At 32.0% G+C, this 18,749-nt stretch overlaps 1 protein-coding gene across 1 annotated transcript; it reads right to left on the bottom strand.

Annotated features, from left to right (window-relative positions):
- Positions 1-3,215: 3,215 nt before the first annotated feature.
- LOC108831160 (chloride channel protein CLC-a) lies at positions 3,216-6,767 on the bottom strand. Its single transcript, XM_056990764.1, has 6 exons — positions 6,396-6,767; positions 5,748-5,948; positions 5,485-5,662; positions 4,862-5,394; positions 3,656-4,775; positions 3,216-3,577 (listed from the first exon to the last, which is right to left on the bottom strand). Exons 1-6 carry the CDS (start codon positions 6,569-6,571, stop codon positions 3,473-3,475), a joined length of 2,313 nt encoding a protein of 770 aa, XP_056846744.1. The 5' UTR covers positions 6,572-6,767; the 3' UTR covers positions 3,216-3,472.
- Positions 6,768-18,749: the final 11,982 nt, after the last annotated feature.

The raw sequence follows: 18,749 nt of genomic DNA, 5'->3' as shown, positions 1-18,749 counted from the left end.
TTAAGGAATCATTGTTTTTCTTGTTTTGTTCACTTTACTCCTTATAATGCAGAATACTTCTAGAAATATACAATCTATCTTTAGATCACCAAGGAATCGCTGGACAGTATCATCGTAGTTTTTTTTTTGAAAGAGCTGCAAGTTCCTCTGAATACTGATGATGTCTCTGGCATGGTGTGTCATCAACTGTATTATTAGCTTCAGTGTCTGCATAGAGAAATATAGGAGGTATGAGTACTTTTTGTTGTGTAACAGATTAGGGGTTTAAGATATATATACATATATATGCTGCGTGTGGGTTTTTTAAACACTGGTGACTGGTGTTCACGCCATGAAGTATATTGAGTGTAAGGTGATTGGTTGCGGTTTTGAAGGACTTTCTGACCAATGCATCCCGAAAAAGCGTATTAAGTTAGCTGTCGAGATCTATGATGAGGTTGCAGATATGTAGTATTTCATGTTTTAGAAACCAAACTTATTTACTCCTCTGTGGAATTGTGAACATATCTTTATTTTCTTGTCCAATGGTTAATGTTACTCTACTTTTAAAGAATCCTTGAAAGGGATAGCAGAAACGAGTAATGCATAGACATTGTCTAAACCGCAAAAAAAAAGAGAAACATTATCTAACTAGAAACAATAGCAAATTAGAACAAATTGTCTAAGCAACATGACATATTTTACAATTGTGACCAACCGATGACAAATTGAACATTTATTCTAGGTCGTTTCTTATCATGACTTGGAGAAAAAAATTTACGGTTAAACCTAGGTTTTAGTAACTGATGGCGGCCAGTGGTCGATTTTTATTCTATTAGTTAACCAAAATTTATTAATTTTGATTAGCTAACTTGAATTTTTAATTATAATTGGTTCAATTACTAAACCATAATCTGCCAGGTTAAAAATTTTGTTACTACATACTACTCGTAAAAATTTGTCATGACGTAGAAAAAGTATGCTAACATATATAGTTAGTTCTGTTATTAATTTATAAATCTGCTGCAAGGATACTTTTTCGAAAAGTTTATCGTTTATAAACGAATAAAATATGTGTGCTACCTCGAAAACAAAATAATCTGCCAAACTATTACAGTGTAAAAATATTCCACATATTAAAAATCTGTTATCATACAATAAAAATATGCGATATAAAAGCTATCAACAGAAAATAAGTCTGCCAATGTAAATAAATCTACTGTAACGTATGGTGGACTTATTCTAAAAGTATTTACTAATTTTAAGTATATTTTGATAAGATTGCGGTAGGTAATAAATCTGCCAGAAAATAAGAAAACTGTTATCTCGTGTCAAGATTTTATTCGACAAATTTATTCATTTACAGCAGACTTTTGATGACGTGACAAAAAATAATAATGGTATTTTTTTGTATATATTTTTTTTGTTAACAAAAGAAAAGGGTATATGGGTATGAAAAATAGTCTAGTAATTAAAAAAAATTATAAACTAATCTAGTAATTAAAAAATGAATCTAAACTATTAAATCAAAAGTACAAAAAAGAATTAACCCTTATAGTTGCACAAAAATTACATATCCATGCCACTGCCATCACAACTCTATAGTTTTACTTTTTAATTTGTTTACTTAAATTTCGTTGACATAACATTACACTTTACCCACCTATTATATTGTTTTGGGCTTACAATTTGGTAATGGCCGAGATCACTCATAAATTTAGTATTCACATTTGTGTTAATATAAGCTAATTCTGCCGTTTATAAAATTTAGTATTCACAAACCGTATAGATTTTTGTTTTTGAAGTATTCACAAACCATATAGATTTTTCTTTTATAAAATGTTCTTCATATCAAAACTTATTTACACCATTATATTCACATTTTCTATTATATATACATGATATAAACAGAGAACAATATTTTTTATGATTATGCATACCAACATTTTGTATATTAATTTTATAAATATATGGTTTGGTTGTTTTATGGTTTAGATTTTGGTTCGAAAAGTCAAATATTTATTATTGTTTATCAATTTGTTATATTTTGTATATTCGTAGAATCACCTTAAATATCGTATTAGCTTAGATTTTGCATATAAAATGGTACCTAATTAAACTTATTTTCCTTTTACAATACAAGGCATTCCAAAAACGACTCCTAAATTTACGATCATTAAAAAAACAAATCAACAAAGAATATTTTCCCCCAATTCTACGCAGTCAGCATTTAAATAAAGGGATCTAATAATTAATGCAATCACGATATTCTCTTCCAAAAAACTTGCCAACCAAATAATACTTATTTCTAAATATTAAATTCTCTTTTCCCTATTACGTCGTTTTAATAAAAATAAATTATTACTTAAGGGTCGTTAGGTTACCCGGAAAAAGTAATGGCACATAGTAATTTTGGGCTAAAAATACAATTTTCCCTTCAACATCTTGGACTAACCTAAAGTTTAAATTTTCTATACTCAAATTTAAGGCCTTTAGAGATATATAATCATTTTTTTCACAAAGACATGTAATCATCTATCTTATAAATTCATACATTAGTGGATTATATTTTAAATTTTTTAAATCCAAATGTGTTATATATTTTAAAAAATTTTGGATAGTTTTTAATAGTTTGTATCATGCTAACTAAAAGTGATTTATTTTTTTATTAATTCCATATTCAAATTTATGTTTCCTAAATATACTATGAATACATTGATTGTTATCTTTTTGGGGTTACTTTTACAACTGTTTTAATTGTTTCTATTGAAAATAACTTTTAAAATAAAACTATTAAAAATAAATTCAAATCACAGATTTTAGAGTTTCTTGTTTAATAAAAACCAAAAATCTACATTAAATGCTCTAATATTATACAGTTTATGTTAAGTTTACCAAGTAAAATAAAAAAATACAATACAATAGCAATAAAAGCTCATAGTTTAAAAATGTACACTTAAAAATATAGATATAACAATGTCATAGCTCGATAACATATTAAATAATATCGTGAATGTTTTTACAATTATCAAAAACATGTGATTAAATAAAATATACACATGCACGAGTATACGGATCCAATAATTAGTTAGTGTTATTATAGTAATTTTCCCTAGTTTTTTTTTTATATACATTCTTGATTCAAATGAGTTATAAGAGGTTCTGACTCGCATATACCAAAAAAAAAAGAAAATATAACATCAAAACTAATAGAAAAATTCAAACAGATATGCAAATGTACTCGAACTGATTTTATTCTTATAGTGTATGGTAAAAAATAGAGCTTTACAGGTAGAAAGTACAAATACACGAAACAACAGTATATGTTTTTGTTTGTGGATCTTAAAAGAAAGAATGCAAGCAAAACTGGACAGAATAAATATCAGCAAGAATGGGAGAAAGAAAACACATACTGCAAAGATGATGCAATCACTCACACATAAGCAAAACGTAAAGAAGCTTTTTTTGCTTTTGCCTTTTTCTTAAGCTTCTTTTATCGCAGCTTTCCACTTTTGTGTTTATCCAAATGAGGAAACGCTTCTAGAATGTTATAAGCCCTTAGATCTTGCCTTGTTAATATTCCTATCACAGGAGACATCTGCAAAAAGAAGACATGAAACAAGTTTTTAGTAGTGTTCTTGAAAGATTGCTACTTGAAGAAAGAAGGGGGACTCACTCCTGAAGCTTGAATCTTGGGAACAATCAGCAAATGTCTGAGACCGACTGACCGGAAGAGCACCAAAGCCTTAGCCACTGACATACTCTGCACCACTGTGTAAGGTGTAGTGTTGGTCAAAGGATGAAGATCAACATACATTTGCATCTCTGAGCTTGTGATTGCAACATCGTCAAAATTGTCTTCTCTCTCGGCCAACTCCACCGCTGTGAACTTTTCTTTAACTTCCCAGTCTTCTGTTCTTCTCTTCTCATTCAAGAACCATCTCTTTTTCAAAACTTTAACAAGATGTGCTCTCAAGATCAACCCATGAAGCTCTGTAGCATCACCATCCAATACCGGGAAGGCGTTATGCGTTGTGTTCCTTAGTGCATCCACTATATTAGCAACTTTTTCTACTCCCCCAAGGGTAACCACCGGAGGCTTAGCATCACCAAGCTCACCTACAGTGAGATTCCTCATCCATGGCTCTGGATTTGCTTCCAAGAATGGTAAGCCCTTCAGATGGAGAATGATCTCATAGATACTCAGATTGAAGCTGTCTCCAACTGTTTTAGCAATGAGAAGCACAAACATTGTAATGGGTAACAAAAGAAGGTTGTTGGTGAGCTCAAGGAATATAACACAGAGAGAAACAGTCATTCTCATGGAACCAGCCATGAGTGAAGCTGCACCAAGAACCGCGTAAAGCCCTTGATCAATCTTTGTGTAAGGTCCCATTACTGTGCCTAGCATCCGACCATAAGCAGAACCCATGAGGATGATCGGTAAGAAGAGACCGGAAGGCGTCGCTATACCAAATGTGATAAGCCCCAAAATGCAGTAGAGACCAAAGTATATCCACAGGGAAACCATACCAAACTCATTAGGAGTGTTTGAAGAGAACACGTTTCTGACGGCATCATCATTGGTTGTGAGAAACAGAGTCGCTAGATCGTTGTAGTAACCGTTGGGACAGTTGAACTGCTTGAAGTTCCCTGATCTTCCGTTTGTTGGACATGCCTCGTCTATTGAAGGATTACAAGGCTTGCATTCCGCTAAGAAAGGAAGCCCATACAAGCAAAGTGATGTGAAGAGAGACACCGAAAGACTTAGAAGCACCTTGTGAATCTTACCCTTCCTGCACAAGCAATGATCAAACCAAATGTTTAAGTTAAGACTGATTAATCTTCTTGATGTTTTCTTGACTCACAAGCAATCACTTACTGATTGATGAGATTGTAAAGACGAAGGACTTTATGAAGAAGGTGATTGTACAAGCTTCCAAGAATGCCACCAATGACACCAATCAATGTAACAGGGATTATATCCACTGCATGGTACCTAACTTCTACATGACTCACATCAAACATAATGAGTCCTCCTTTACCGAAGAGCCCGCATTTACCGGAGTTGCAAATCTCTATGAACGCTCTCAGTACAACCACCACAACAGCTGTACTGAAGAAGGTTCTCCATAGAAGAGCGCTTCTCCACCACGTGGCAACTTCCTCAAGAGCGAAGAGAACTCCTCCTACTGGTGACCTGAAAGCTGCACATACTCCAGAGGCAGATCCACATGTAATAAGATCTCTTCGGTCTCTGTCGTTGTTGAAGTAACGAAGCCATCTCCATTTGATTCTGTGGTTGTCTGGTCCACCTTGACCTAGCAAAGAAGCTATGCAGCTTCCAATGTGAACCAAAGGCCCTTCTTTGCCAAGATCAAGTCCAGCTGCAACTGCTCCAATACTTCCAACAATCTATATTCCAAAATACAGCAAAAAATCCATGAGCCAAAACAGTTAATAGATGGTGCTCATGAACGTTCTCACAAAGTTTAGGATACAAACCTTAACGATCATGGTGGTGGCACCAAACATATTAGGAGTGTCGATGCCATTAAGATAAGCTTTAATCTCTGGAATCCCAGGACCAGCAGCCGTAGGAGCAAAGACAACAACAAGTACTGTCGCCACCAAAGTCAGACTCAAATTCGCACCCGTAAAGACCAGCAGACCTGTAACAAACCTATTTCAACATAGACTTGTCATACAAGTTAACTCAATGGAATATATATATATATATTTTTTTTTTTTTAATTATGAGTCGATACCTGTCTTGAGCAATATAGTGGCCGACGGCTAGGAGTTTGTAACCGGCAATGTTTTCGACGGCGAGGTTGATGAGAGTAGCTATGAGACCAGTTAAGAGACCAACAAGAAACGCTAATGTCCATTTTGCGAATATGTATTGCAACACTTGTGCCTTTGATCTGCTTCTCCAGTCGTGCTTGAACAGATCATTCTCGTTTATTCTGCAGTAATCACAATTTTAATTTTTTTTAACAAAACTATTACAAAAGTTCATGTCTCCATCGCTGAATACTTTCCTTCATGCTTTTTTTTAAATATAAAAATGAAGATTATCTGGAAACAGAGTAAAGATTAAAGCTTTATAAAGATCAAGGCTAATCATACAACTTAACAAAAGGTGACCCAAGTTCTTGACATTGATTCTTTTTTAAGATTTGGCTATTGATTGCTTGCGGAAAATTGAAGAAGTGAGAGAAACTTTTTATTACAACAGTTCGTAGTGTCTGCATCATTGATATATCCATTTAATTTTTATTTATTTTATATAAATGACAATAGTCTGAAAACAAGAGTAAGACTAGTAACAAATTAAAGATCAAGAATCCATCCTTTTTGTTTTGAAGTAGATATCAAAAGCTTTATAGAAAGAGAAGATAAAGAAGACATACTCATAATCTAAGCTCTCGATGTGTGAAACCTTGGTACCGACCAAAGCAAGAGGAGTTGAAGAAAGAGTTCTATGTCTCTTAAGGAGTGGCTGGTTCATAGTGTTGTTCTCTGGATCTGCTTCTTCTTCTCCATTGTAATTACTATTACTAATCTGTAAGTTTCCATCTTCATCCATGGATAACTCTTTCTATCTCTCTTATGATAATATGACCACCCAAAGAAAGCAAGAGAAGAAAAAGGAAAAGAAAAGAAAAAAAAAGATTTTGGTTGGATAGTTACGAGCTTTCTCTCTGTCACAAAACCACTTTTGGTTTGGATTTCTCTGGGTGTTTTGTCGTTTTTACAAGAGGAAGCGCTTTTGCAAAAGCTTTATAGATCTCTCGGAAATATAGACGCATCCATGATGCTGCATCATAGTACAAATTATATGTATATGTAATATTTATACATACTGACATATAGGCCTGGGAGTTCGGGTACCCATTGGCGTTCGGATCAGGTTTTTTGGATTTTCGGATTTTTGGATTTACGCTCCTAAGTCCCATAGTAAAATTTCATTAGTACGGGTCGGGTTCGGATAATAACAATTCGGATTCGGTTAAAAATTATATTGCATCCTAAAACCCATAAAGTAACCATATATCATTCGGGTTCGGGTTATATCGGTTCGGTTCGGATATAACCAAAGTAAAAAAACAAAAACTTAAAGAAAACATAAAGAAAAACAGCTAAATTAATTAAAACTAATCTATCTCACATAAAATTGCTAAAATAACAATAAAATGTTAAATCAAGCATGAAAACAAACATTATTTGTAAACAATATATATTATATTATAGAGAGTAGACTTGTTATTCCAATGAACAAATTATAAATTACTTATTTATAACTAATTGTGTACTTAAAATATTTTTAATATTGTTAATATTTATTATTATATATCATATTACCACGAATATTAAATTTAATAACTAAAATACTTATATATATATTTCAAAATATTTATATTAACTATTAGTTTCGGGTTTTTCGGGTTATCCGTTCGGGTTCGATTAATAATACTTCGGGTTCGGATATTTTTTATACCACCCTACAAGACCCGTTCGGGTATTTTTACATTTCGAGTCGGATAACGGGTCGGGTTTTTCGGTTCGGATTCGGTTTGGATTTCGGATTCCGGATTTTATGCCCAGGCTTACTAACATAGATAACATTTAATTTTAAATTTTATTTGTGTTAGAGGAGTCGCACAGTGGGTGGATGGGTGCCATATGCGTTTATCACCACTAGAGATAAGACAATCATTATTGGCCTATATAATATATCCAAAAGAAGAAAGGCAATTTACGGCATATGTTTCGATATAAAAAGGGAAAAAAGCATTTGTGTGTGGATGAATCTTCTACGTACTTTGTAACGATGTTGTAACTTGAATACATAAAATAAATTTGATAGAAAGTAGAAAATTGTTTGTTCAAATAAAAAAAGAAAGTAGAAAATTGTAATTATGGATACGAACCCTAGATTAGCTTATATGTTTCTTAATTTATATGCAAGTTAAGGTCAATGTTGTGTATAAATCACTTTGAATTTGACGTAAATTGAAGGGCAGATTTTTTTCTTCTTTTTTTTGGCAACCTTTTTTTTTGTCAACCGATTTTTTTCTTCTAATTTGTCAAATTAAAATAGTTTATTCTTATCCATTAAGAAAGATTATCCATTTTGTGTGGGACTAGAAATGGACTATTACGATTATTCTTATCCATTTTACGCTTTAAAGAAAATAGAAATGGACTATTATCTAGCTACATATGTACTCCTCTTTTTTTATTCCAGTAGCGAAAAGAAAAGAAATGTATATGTGATTTTGACGTAAGTTAAAAAGGAATGAATAAATATTGTTATATTATACACTAAAAGTCTAAACTTGATAATTCCTATCCACTCTTGAACTTGAACATTCAAGAGATTTTTTGTGGCAAACAGAAAAAGTTTTACGTGGATAGTTCCTCAATCCTCGAGTGCCTACCCTCCATGGTCACAACCCTTTATCGCCAAAAGTGGGAAAATTAGGTTTCATAAAAGGGTTTCTCATTTACATTTTTTTACGTTTCACCCTTTCTGTTGAATTAACTAAAGTTATCATAACGTATCAATTTCTAAAATATAATTACATTATAAATAATTTTTATTTGTTTCTTGCACAAACAAACCAGCCAAGGGCAGACCTAGTGTATAACGTACGGTGGTACGTGACCCCTATTAACTTTTTAATTTTCTTTCACAAATACTATTAAATGTATATACGTGCCCCCAACTAAAATGTAAAATACAATGAAATTTTTTTTGTGCTCCCAATCAAATATGTTTCTGCATCCGCCTCTGAAACCAGCTCCATACTTTTCTGTTTTGGATTGATAAAGACTGTTGCATGTGGATCTCCAAGGTCATGACAAATTTATTCTGTTTCTTTTACATAATTTATTATGTTTTAAGTGTAATATATTCTACAATTTGCACTAGATGACTATTCTTTATACAATTTTTATTTAAAAATATTTGTTTGGGTTTTCGTAGCAAAAAGATTAGAATTTGTTTGGGTTGCTTTTGTACCCATGGCAGATCACAAAAAGAATTCGACAAAGTTTTTTAATCTTTTTTCATTTCTTATCAAAATAATAAACATGTATTATTACCTAAATAATTTCCTCATTAAAGAAGCATTATCTTTTTTTTTGTGCACTATCACCTTCAAAATAAAAAGCATTATCACCTTCAAAATTAAAATTTTGTAAGATTTTTACCTAATACATAAAACATAATTTCTGAATCAGTCATTTGGTTGCGTACTGCCCAGTGACCATATCTAGGCTGGTGGCTAGTGTCAAGCAGACAACTCAGCCATTACATCAGACAGATCAACAAAACCTTTTGTGACCAATAACATATAAACACGTGTAGTTTTACACACTACTTGATTATCTCAAGATCCAACGTTCAAAACAATTCCGACCCCTGAGGTGTCAAGGAGCCACTTTTGATATTATTTTCAATGTACGTCGAATATTTTGGTAATCATTTATTCACCATACACGTGATTATATATATATTATGCCGGGCCCAAAACTTTACTTTAAAATAAATATTTGACCGAATATATAATTGCTCAATCTATAAGTTTTAAGTTTATACGATGCATCGCTATCAAATAATGTGTTTAACATAAATTTTGCCATGGGTGGGGCACATACACGTGGCAACTGTGAAAACCATGTGATCCATTTGTAGAGTCTCTAATTGACGATGATCTTGTTTTAATTAGGGGACCACAAGTATTTGATCCAGCTGGTGGTCTCATGTATGGTACACGTATCTCGTCTGGTTCATGTGAGATTTTGATTTTTGTTTTTTATTTACATTTTATTTTTTTCGCCCATGATTGTGATGATGAAATAAAATAGTCATAAACCAACTATAACAAACAAAAGTTTATGTTTTTTTTTTTGAAAAAGCAAAAGTTATATGTTAGAAAACATAAGTTTTTCTTCTGAACTGTGTTAGAAAACATAAGTTTTATACAGGAAAGCGGATAAATAGACACAATGTTTTGGTTTTAGTTTTATATTGTTTATATTCTAAGACATAATATGTCTTTTTCTATCGACACATGGCACATGCAAGACACTTTTTCTTAGAAGACCTTTTAAGACATATTCAGTTAAATTGTGAAACAAAAAGAATGCTTTGGTTTCGTTCGTGGATAAGTATTAAATACATCAATTTGTTTTTTTTCCTTTTAATATATTATTAAATAACTTTCCCACCTATGTATTTGTATAATGAATTTTTTGTTTTATAATAAACATTTAGCTTTTTTATTTGGTCCTATTAATTATAATATTTTTATCTTTATATTTTAACATCCATATGTATATATTAAATTTGAACTTTTATAAAACTGAATTAAGTGGACGTATAGTATTATGGATAATATGTCGTAGACAGTGCAATGTAGACGGTGTTATTTAGACAAATGAATTGTGGATGGTATGTATGTGGAATGAAAGTATATGTTGGATTATATAAGTGATGACCATGATCTACTAAAATAATTAACCATTTAGAACAATAACATGAAAAGAATAGAAAAGCACACTAATGTAATTCTTTTAAAGAAGGGGAAATAAAAAATAACCATTTAGGATATTTTTTGATACAACAAAACATAAACTGATGAAGTTGTTCATAGGCTAGTTGTGTGGACAAGAGAGATGTGGATATGGAAGTTGGGTGTGGACGAGTTGTGAACATGAGAGTTGGGTGTGGACGAGCTGGGGACACATGAATTGGGTGTGGACGAGTTGATACAACCTTAATTCTTCATATCCACCGCCGCATCCGCCATTACCGCTTCCAGTTCTTCACATCCACCGCCGCATCTGCCACCACATCCGCCATCACGCTGCATCCGCAATCACCAGTTCTTCACATCCTCCACCACTCTCATCCGTGAAGCTCTCCTCTTAACCAATCAATGCACATGGATCTCGATCAGAAAGAAGAAACTAAAGACAATATAAAACAATAAGATCTTAATTTAGAAAAGACTCATCAAATAACAAACACAATTTCATCACCGCAAGATAAAAGTTTTAAGCTTTGATAAAACACATCAAAACATACGTATTCAATTAAACACCACATGACTAAAGGTTCCAATTTTGAAAAAAAAACTAATTATATAACTGATAAGAACAATCATCAATGAACCATAAATCTTTAATTGCAAGAGACATGTCAAAAAGAAGCAAAAAGATCTCACCTTGCTCTCTATAAATTAAGGTTCGTAACTCCTAACCATCTAGAAAAAGAAAAGTGTTGCCTTTAATAATCAATCTCAAATCTTCTTAACTTTCAGATCAGAATGGTCACATAAATCAAGATATCAGGAATAAGTTTTAGCATCATGTAATAGAGATTGAGATTTAATCGAAGATTAGATTTGTGAATTGAGACCATATCTGGAAAAATAATTTTTTGTGGGTTTGTTTTTTATTTTAAAGTGTGGATGAAAATAAAATGTTTAGATTGGAGAGAGAGAAACTCTGGTTGGAAAAGAGAAACAAGAGTGAATTGTTTTTACAAGGTATATTGGTCTTTGAACAATAAGAAAGTGTGTGACAAGTGAAAAGTGTCTTATTGTGTTATTGTAAAGTCAAAAAGTGTATATGAATGTAATTTTTTCTTTATATATGATATGATGTGTTTGATCAAGTTTTTTTTTTCATTTCCAGCGAAGAAAACAAGTTTTGTTCTCATCAGTCGATATTATTCAAAATAAAAATGTTAAACAAGTATTTTAAATTTTTTAAAAAAATTATCAAACGAAAGAAAATATAAAGAGAAGTCGATAAAGACAATGTATAATATTATTTAACTGAAATTTTTTTGTCAAAAAATATTATTTACTTTTTTTTGACAAAATAAATATTATTTACTTGAAATGAAACAAGTTTGATCTCATGATTCTAAAGTCTTTATCATGATAGTTCTGAAAATTTGGGTATTAAAAAAATGCATATTGAGATTATCATATTTCCGTTTGCGTATAAAAAGTTTGACAAATATATTGACGATTATATTAAATTTGGAGAAAAATAGTAAGATTGTGATGTTGAACACGGCGTCGACTCACCGCCTTCGGTCGACCAGATACGTTAACAATCTTGAGTCTTGCATGTTTGTGTTATGCAACTCCTCGACCTTGGAATGGGCTGATAGTGACCGATTTTTTGTTTAAAAAAATTATATTATTCTTCCACAGTTAAATGAATTATGAAATAAGAAATTTAATTTAGGATTAGGTAGTTAGTTATTTTGTTCATCACTTCATGTGTAAATTTAAAAATGTTTAGTTTCAACTACTATTAATAATAATAATATACGATGTTAGTAACCAAATAGAATTGGTTTAGTAGTTGAAAGATTTAGTATAAATTCCTTTTTAAGTTATAAATTTTTTTGGCAGAATTTGTATCTTATCACTGAAATATCAGTAATTTGTTACCATCTATAGATATTTACAGAACAAAACAACTTGATCGGGATTTTGGCTCAAAATTGTGTCGGTTAAAAATATATATACTATAATATATGTTGAAATATGATTGGTACTGACAATTTTATTAAATATTGTATATGCAATCATAATGCATTAGATTCAGGTTAATTATGGGTTTCCAACTTAAAATCAATTGACAATTAGTGGATTAGCCATAACCTTTTATATATTACTTAATGTTCCTTAGAATTTCCAATGTGAGATATAATATCCCTAATACCCCTCCTCGAGATGATGGCTTTTATCGGCCAGAAATCTCGAAACTTTTTAAGACAGTTATGCTCGGTCGAGCGAGTCAATTACGACCTTTTTATACCCGGTCGGGTAGGGTTAAACACGACCTATTCAAACCCGTTCGGAAGGGTTCATTAGTTAGGGGTTTAGGGTATTTAAGATCTGGGATCTGATACCATATTAGATTCAGGTTAATTATGGGCTTCCAACTTAAAACCAATTAACAATTAGTGGATTAGCTATAACCCTTTATATATTACTTAATGTTCTTTAGAATTTCTGATGTGGGATATAATATCTCTAATAGAATGTGACAAAAAGAAAATAGAGTGAAACTAAATAACTAAATGGTGGAAGTTTTTTTTTGGGTGCAAATCGTATATTTTTTATATTTTTTTTTTATTTTGAAAAGGCTTTCAAGTGAAAATCGTATATGGTTTGACAAAATTTTAGATAACGAGACGTCATTTCGTACATGATTTAAACAAAAATGTAGTATCACATATAAAATAGAGAAAATTTGGAAAAATACACTTATATGAGATTTTACTTTGAAAACGATAGTACATGTTTTGGAAATTACACTTTTGTATATGTAAATTGAATCGAATATCCAGTTTGAATACTGAAATTGTTCTAAAATAATTATATCATCATAGTTATTTAAATATCTAAACTAATAAACTAAAAAAATAGATATTTTTTTTTGAATAAATGATATTATTGATATCTACATGATATTAAAGTATATCTTTTTTTTTGTTAAATATAAATCAAACAAATATTGCATCTTCTCTTTTTTTGGTGAATTTATTTTTGAGAAATTTCTTTAAATAGCCCTTTTTAGTTTATTTTCATAAAATAACCTCCTAAAGAAGAAAATGACCAATTTTTATTTATTTAAGAGTAAATATGCATTTATAATCATTAGGTTAACTAATCTAAAACTTAGAGTTTATAAGGATGGGTTTGGGGGGGGGGGGGGTTTTCAAATTTCAAAAAAAATTAAAAATAAATATTAATTTTTCAAACAAAAAGAAATTATTTTTGTCAATTTATTTTTCAAGTGCTATTTTGGGATAAAAGCTTTAAAAAAATTATTTGAGAGAATTACTCTTTATTTTTTATATTTTTTTCCAGATTAGTCATACAAACGTTGTAATAGTCTTCCGACAACCACATTTTTTTCAACAATTACTAATCTTCGTGTTTTTTTCTCCCTTTTTGCCATGTTCTTACATTATGAACTTTCTGACGCAATGTATCAACATTGACTCAGTTCAACTCTAAGAATTTATTAAAAAAATTCTAGAGACCTAATTTTTTGGGTTGATGAACTTAATCAAAATCAATACAAAACTCTCAAATTGATGACATAATCGAATAAGTGCAAGACTTAAGAGAAAACTCTAATTTATTATCTTTCATAAACTAACTATCGAAACAAACTTACAAACGACTTATATAGGTCTCGAGACACAGTTTAAGTAACTTAACTCTTCTAATAAAAAGAAAACTGAGAAATCATAATAAGAAAAGGAAATCATAATAAATCTGACATAAGATAATAGTTTTTTGGAAGTAAAGGTATCCTGATGCTGCATCAGGTCCCTCTGGATTAGAAAGATTTGATCTCAAATCAGAAACCGGTTCTGGAGGAACACAATGCGAAAATAGTGGACGCTAAACACATCAGACATGTTGATGTGTGCTGGAAGTTGTAGTCGATATGTATTGTCATTAATACACTCCAAGACTATAAGGGGACCTATCTTCTTATTTTTGAGTTTGTTGTATGCATGAGATGGCATCCGATCCTTAGTGAGAAATGCCCAAACGTAATTGCTAACTTCGAACACAACACGACGGCGACAAGAATCAGAAGTGGCTTTGTACTTTGACAAAGATGCTTCAAGATTGTTAACGACTTGCTCATGAACCCTATGAATGTTGTCAATGAAGTCATCAGCGACACCATGAATACATGTGTGGTCAGGAATAGTAGTTTAATCTAGCAAGCCACGAGGTAGAAGACCATAAACGACCTGAAAAAGAAAGAATCCAAAGTTGAGGGCATGATTGTGAGCAAATTCTGCTTGAGGAAGTTTTGAATCCTAAGTCTTAATAGAATCACCAACCAGACAACGAAGTAAGTTGCCCAAAGATCTATTGTTACTTCAGTTTGACCGTCTGTCTGAGGATGATAAACATAACTCATGTTAAGGCTAGTACCCAACATCTCTCATAAGCAGCGTGAAAAATGACCCAAGAACTGGAAATCATGATCTGAGACTATAGAAGTTGGCAAGCCGTGAAGTATATATACCTCTCGAAAGAAAAGTGTTGCAAACTGGACCACATCTGTTTTACGCTTACACGGGTCAAAGTGATCCATTTTTGGAGAATTGATCAACAATGACGAAGATTGAATCAAACCTTTTTTGTGTTCGAGGAAGTCCCATTACAAAATCCATACTGATGTCAGACCACGGTTGTGAAGGTATCGATAAAGGAAGGTGAAGGCAGGTATTTGTTGCATGACCTTTTGATGTCTGACAAGTTGTGCACCTCTCAACAAATCGCTCAACATCACGCCTTAGGGTCGGCCAAAAGTAAGATTGGGAAAGCAAGTGTAAGGTTCTATCCCGACCAATGTGGCCTTCATTATGTGTTTCTGCAATAAGTTGAAGACGTAGGCTACAATCCGAGATACAAAGACAATCGCCACGAAAAAGAAACCCCTCATGGAATGTAAAATCACGAGAGCTTCCTGCCTGAACTTCATGAAGAATTTGACCAAAAAAGCATCATACAAATACATATCTGCAAAACCTGGAAATCTCGGGATTGAGGCATGAAGAATAGCCAGTAACGAATGGCGACAACTTAGTGCATCAGCAACTCGACTGGAAACCCCAGATGTGTGTTTTATAACAAACATGAACTGTTGCAAGTAAGACACCCATACCACATGCCGAGCGAAGACCTTATCTTGACTGCTTAAGTGTTCAACGCTCGTGATCTGTATAGGAAACAAATTATTTATGAAAAAGATAATGTCTCCAATGCTTGATTGCTTGAACTACTGCATTGAATTTCATGTCGTAAGTCGAATAACGCGCACGAGGTCCAGACAAATTTTCACTGAAGAAGGCGAGTTGTCGGTTACGTTGACTTAACACAACACCGACTCCCAGCTTGGACGCATCAGAATGGAGTTCAAACACTTGAGTAAAATCGGGTAGTGCCAAAATAGGAGCTGAGATTAACTTAGTTTTGATAATCTCGAATGCTGCAGCTGCTTCGGTCGTCCAAAGATAGGGACCATTTCATCAAATGCAATCAGTGAGTGGTGCCATTACATATCCGGTGGCAGGTTGTATTGCGTCAGAAAGAATGGCCACAATGAATATTGTCTCCCTGACATACCAAAGGGACCAAATCCATTTGTGCATAATCCGAGATACACATTCCGGCTATTGCTAGCGAATTCTGGATGTACTTTGTTAAAATGTTTCCAAGCTCTTGCATCTGATGGATGAGTCATCTCACCATCCGTCTGAGTATGCTCGGCATGTCATCTCATCTTTCCAGCAGTCTCCTCAGATTGGTACAAACTTTTCAATATGTCGGTAATTGGTAGGTACCACATCCTTTGGTACGATATCCTATTACGTCCTCGTACTTGCGATTTGAATCGTGGCTTCTTGCAAAATCGACACTCTTCTAACTTCTCATCATCTCCCCAATAGATCATGCAATTGTCGATGCAAACGTCTATCATCTCATAAGGCAACCCAAGACTCTAAATTAGTTTCTGAGTCTCATAATAAGAATCAGACACATTTTCTTCCGGCAAATACTCTTTAAACAAGTCTGCCCATGCATTCATGCAATTTTCAGGTAGATTGTGATCAGTTTTAATACTCATCATTCTAGCAGCCAACGATAATTTAGAGAGACCTTCTCTACAATCACTGTAAAGTGGCTGATTCGCATCATCTAACATTTCATAAAACTTTTTTGCATCTATGTTAGGTTCTTCAACTTCATCATTATCACGAGCTACAAATACATCAGCTACCATATCATGAACCCTATCATAAACTACCATCTGCTCCTCTTGATAGTAACTATGTTCATTATACAAATGATCAACAGATTCATCCTGAAAATTGCTATTACTATTACTAGCTTCATTCTCATAATTATAATATTCTCCATGTTAAAACCAGATATAGTAATTTGGCGTGAAACTTCTATTTATTAAATGCTTCCGAACATTTTCACGAGTTTACAGTTTTGAATTGTTGCATTTCCGACGAGGACAAAACATCTTACCGCTTTTCTTGGCGAGCGGTGTAGAATCTGCTTGATGCATAAATGTCTTCAGTCCTTCAAGATATTCTTCCGTCACTCTCCCGTTAGCATCTCTGTGCATGTACATCCACCTCTGCAACTCGAAAAAATTTCTATCACCGGACATTTTTTTTTCACGTTTGTAGATTTTTTTCCTTTGTGGTATGTTTCAAATGAAACACAATGGACATATTTATAGGAAATTTTTGAAACTGGTAGATGAGATTTTACTAGGAATTTACGACGAAGTATAGGTAGTCAGCAAAAAAAAAAACGTGTTTCAACTAAAAATTAGGTGGACTCGAAAAACTGTCGCAAATTACTCGTAATATTTTTTCTCGTAAAAAACATGCTTATTTTACATCAACTTTACGACGAAATGTTATTTCCTCGTATACAACACATTATTTACATCTCTTTTACGATGAAACAGTTTCGTCGTTATTTAACGACAGACTTACGTTTTATTTGTCTTTTCACGTGTTTTCTTCGTAAAATCAACGTAAGATTATGAGGAAACATTTTCTTCACTAATTTTCGTCGCTAAAGCCGCATTTTTAGTAGTATTGGTGTTTTGTTGACATTTGCAATGTTGTAAATGAACGTGGAAGATGATGAATGAGTAAAATATTTATTATCAGAAAAAAATAATAGCATTTTTCGTGAATTACTCGAATTTCTAGGATTAATATGGTAATAAATGTTTCAAAAAATATTGGTCATTTTTATATTCGACTTCGAATTTTGAATCATATTTGAAAAAATCCCTAAAATATTTCAGAAAATTTTCTATTTCTTAGAAACCTGTATTTATCTAAAAATATGTGCTTATAATAAAATATAATAATTTGATTTGAAGTCAAAGTTAAAGGGCCATGAGTGCAACTTCCAAGGAGTTCATGGTGTTTAGAACTTAATTTTTTTAAAATGGTTTGAAAAAACCTAAAACAAATAAATATTTAAATCTATACTTTTATAAATCAGAACTATATTTTATTTTTAAATTTCCATAACTAAATTTATAAAAAAAAGAAATCTCATATAATATATAGTATAATAAAATGTTATACCATTTAAAAATCTCAAAAATAATTTTCTTTTCAAGAACTACTAAAGGTTTGCACTGACGCTGAAAAACAAGAACATTTACCATCCACAAACGACATATATGAGAATCATAGATTAGTGTTGGACTAGTCAACATTTTTTAACCCACCAAGTAATTCAATACCCCTGAAAAAAAATTCTAAAGTATGGAGCAAACAATAGTACTAAAATATGGAAACAAATGTAGAAAACTATCTTTAATATTAATTGAGTCAAAAGAAAAAGTTGTCTTGGTAATACATTTCAGAGGAGCAAAATGCATTAAATTACAATAAATCAGAGATCCACAGGATATCATTTTCTTCATATGTTTCGCAAAAAAAAAAAAAATTTCAATTCTTGATTACTATATTTTTGTATTTTTGTAATTGTTTGTAATAAGTTGCTTAAAAGAAGTAATTGTTTGTAATAAATATTTACTATCTTTTTGTCCTTTTGTAATTTCATTGATAAGTTATAAACAAATTTCAGTTTTAGTTCAGTTGATTACAGATTTTTTTAATATACTATTAAAGGATAAAGTATATTTTC

This window comes from Raphanus sativus, chromosome 7 (genome assembly GCF_000801105.2).
Source record: "Raphanus sativus cultivar WK10039 chromosome 7, ASM80110v3, whole genome shotgun sequence".
Taxonomy (NCBI): domain Eukaryota; kingdom Viridiplantae; phylum Streptophyta; class Magnoliopsida; order Brassicales; family Brassicaceae; genus Raphanus; species Raphanus sativus.
The sequence above is the reverse complement of the archived record's forward strand: the minus strand, read 5'-3'. Positions and strand labels throughout refer to the sequence as shown.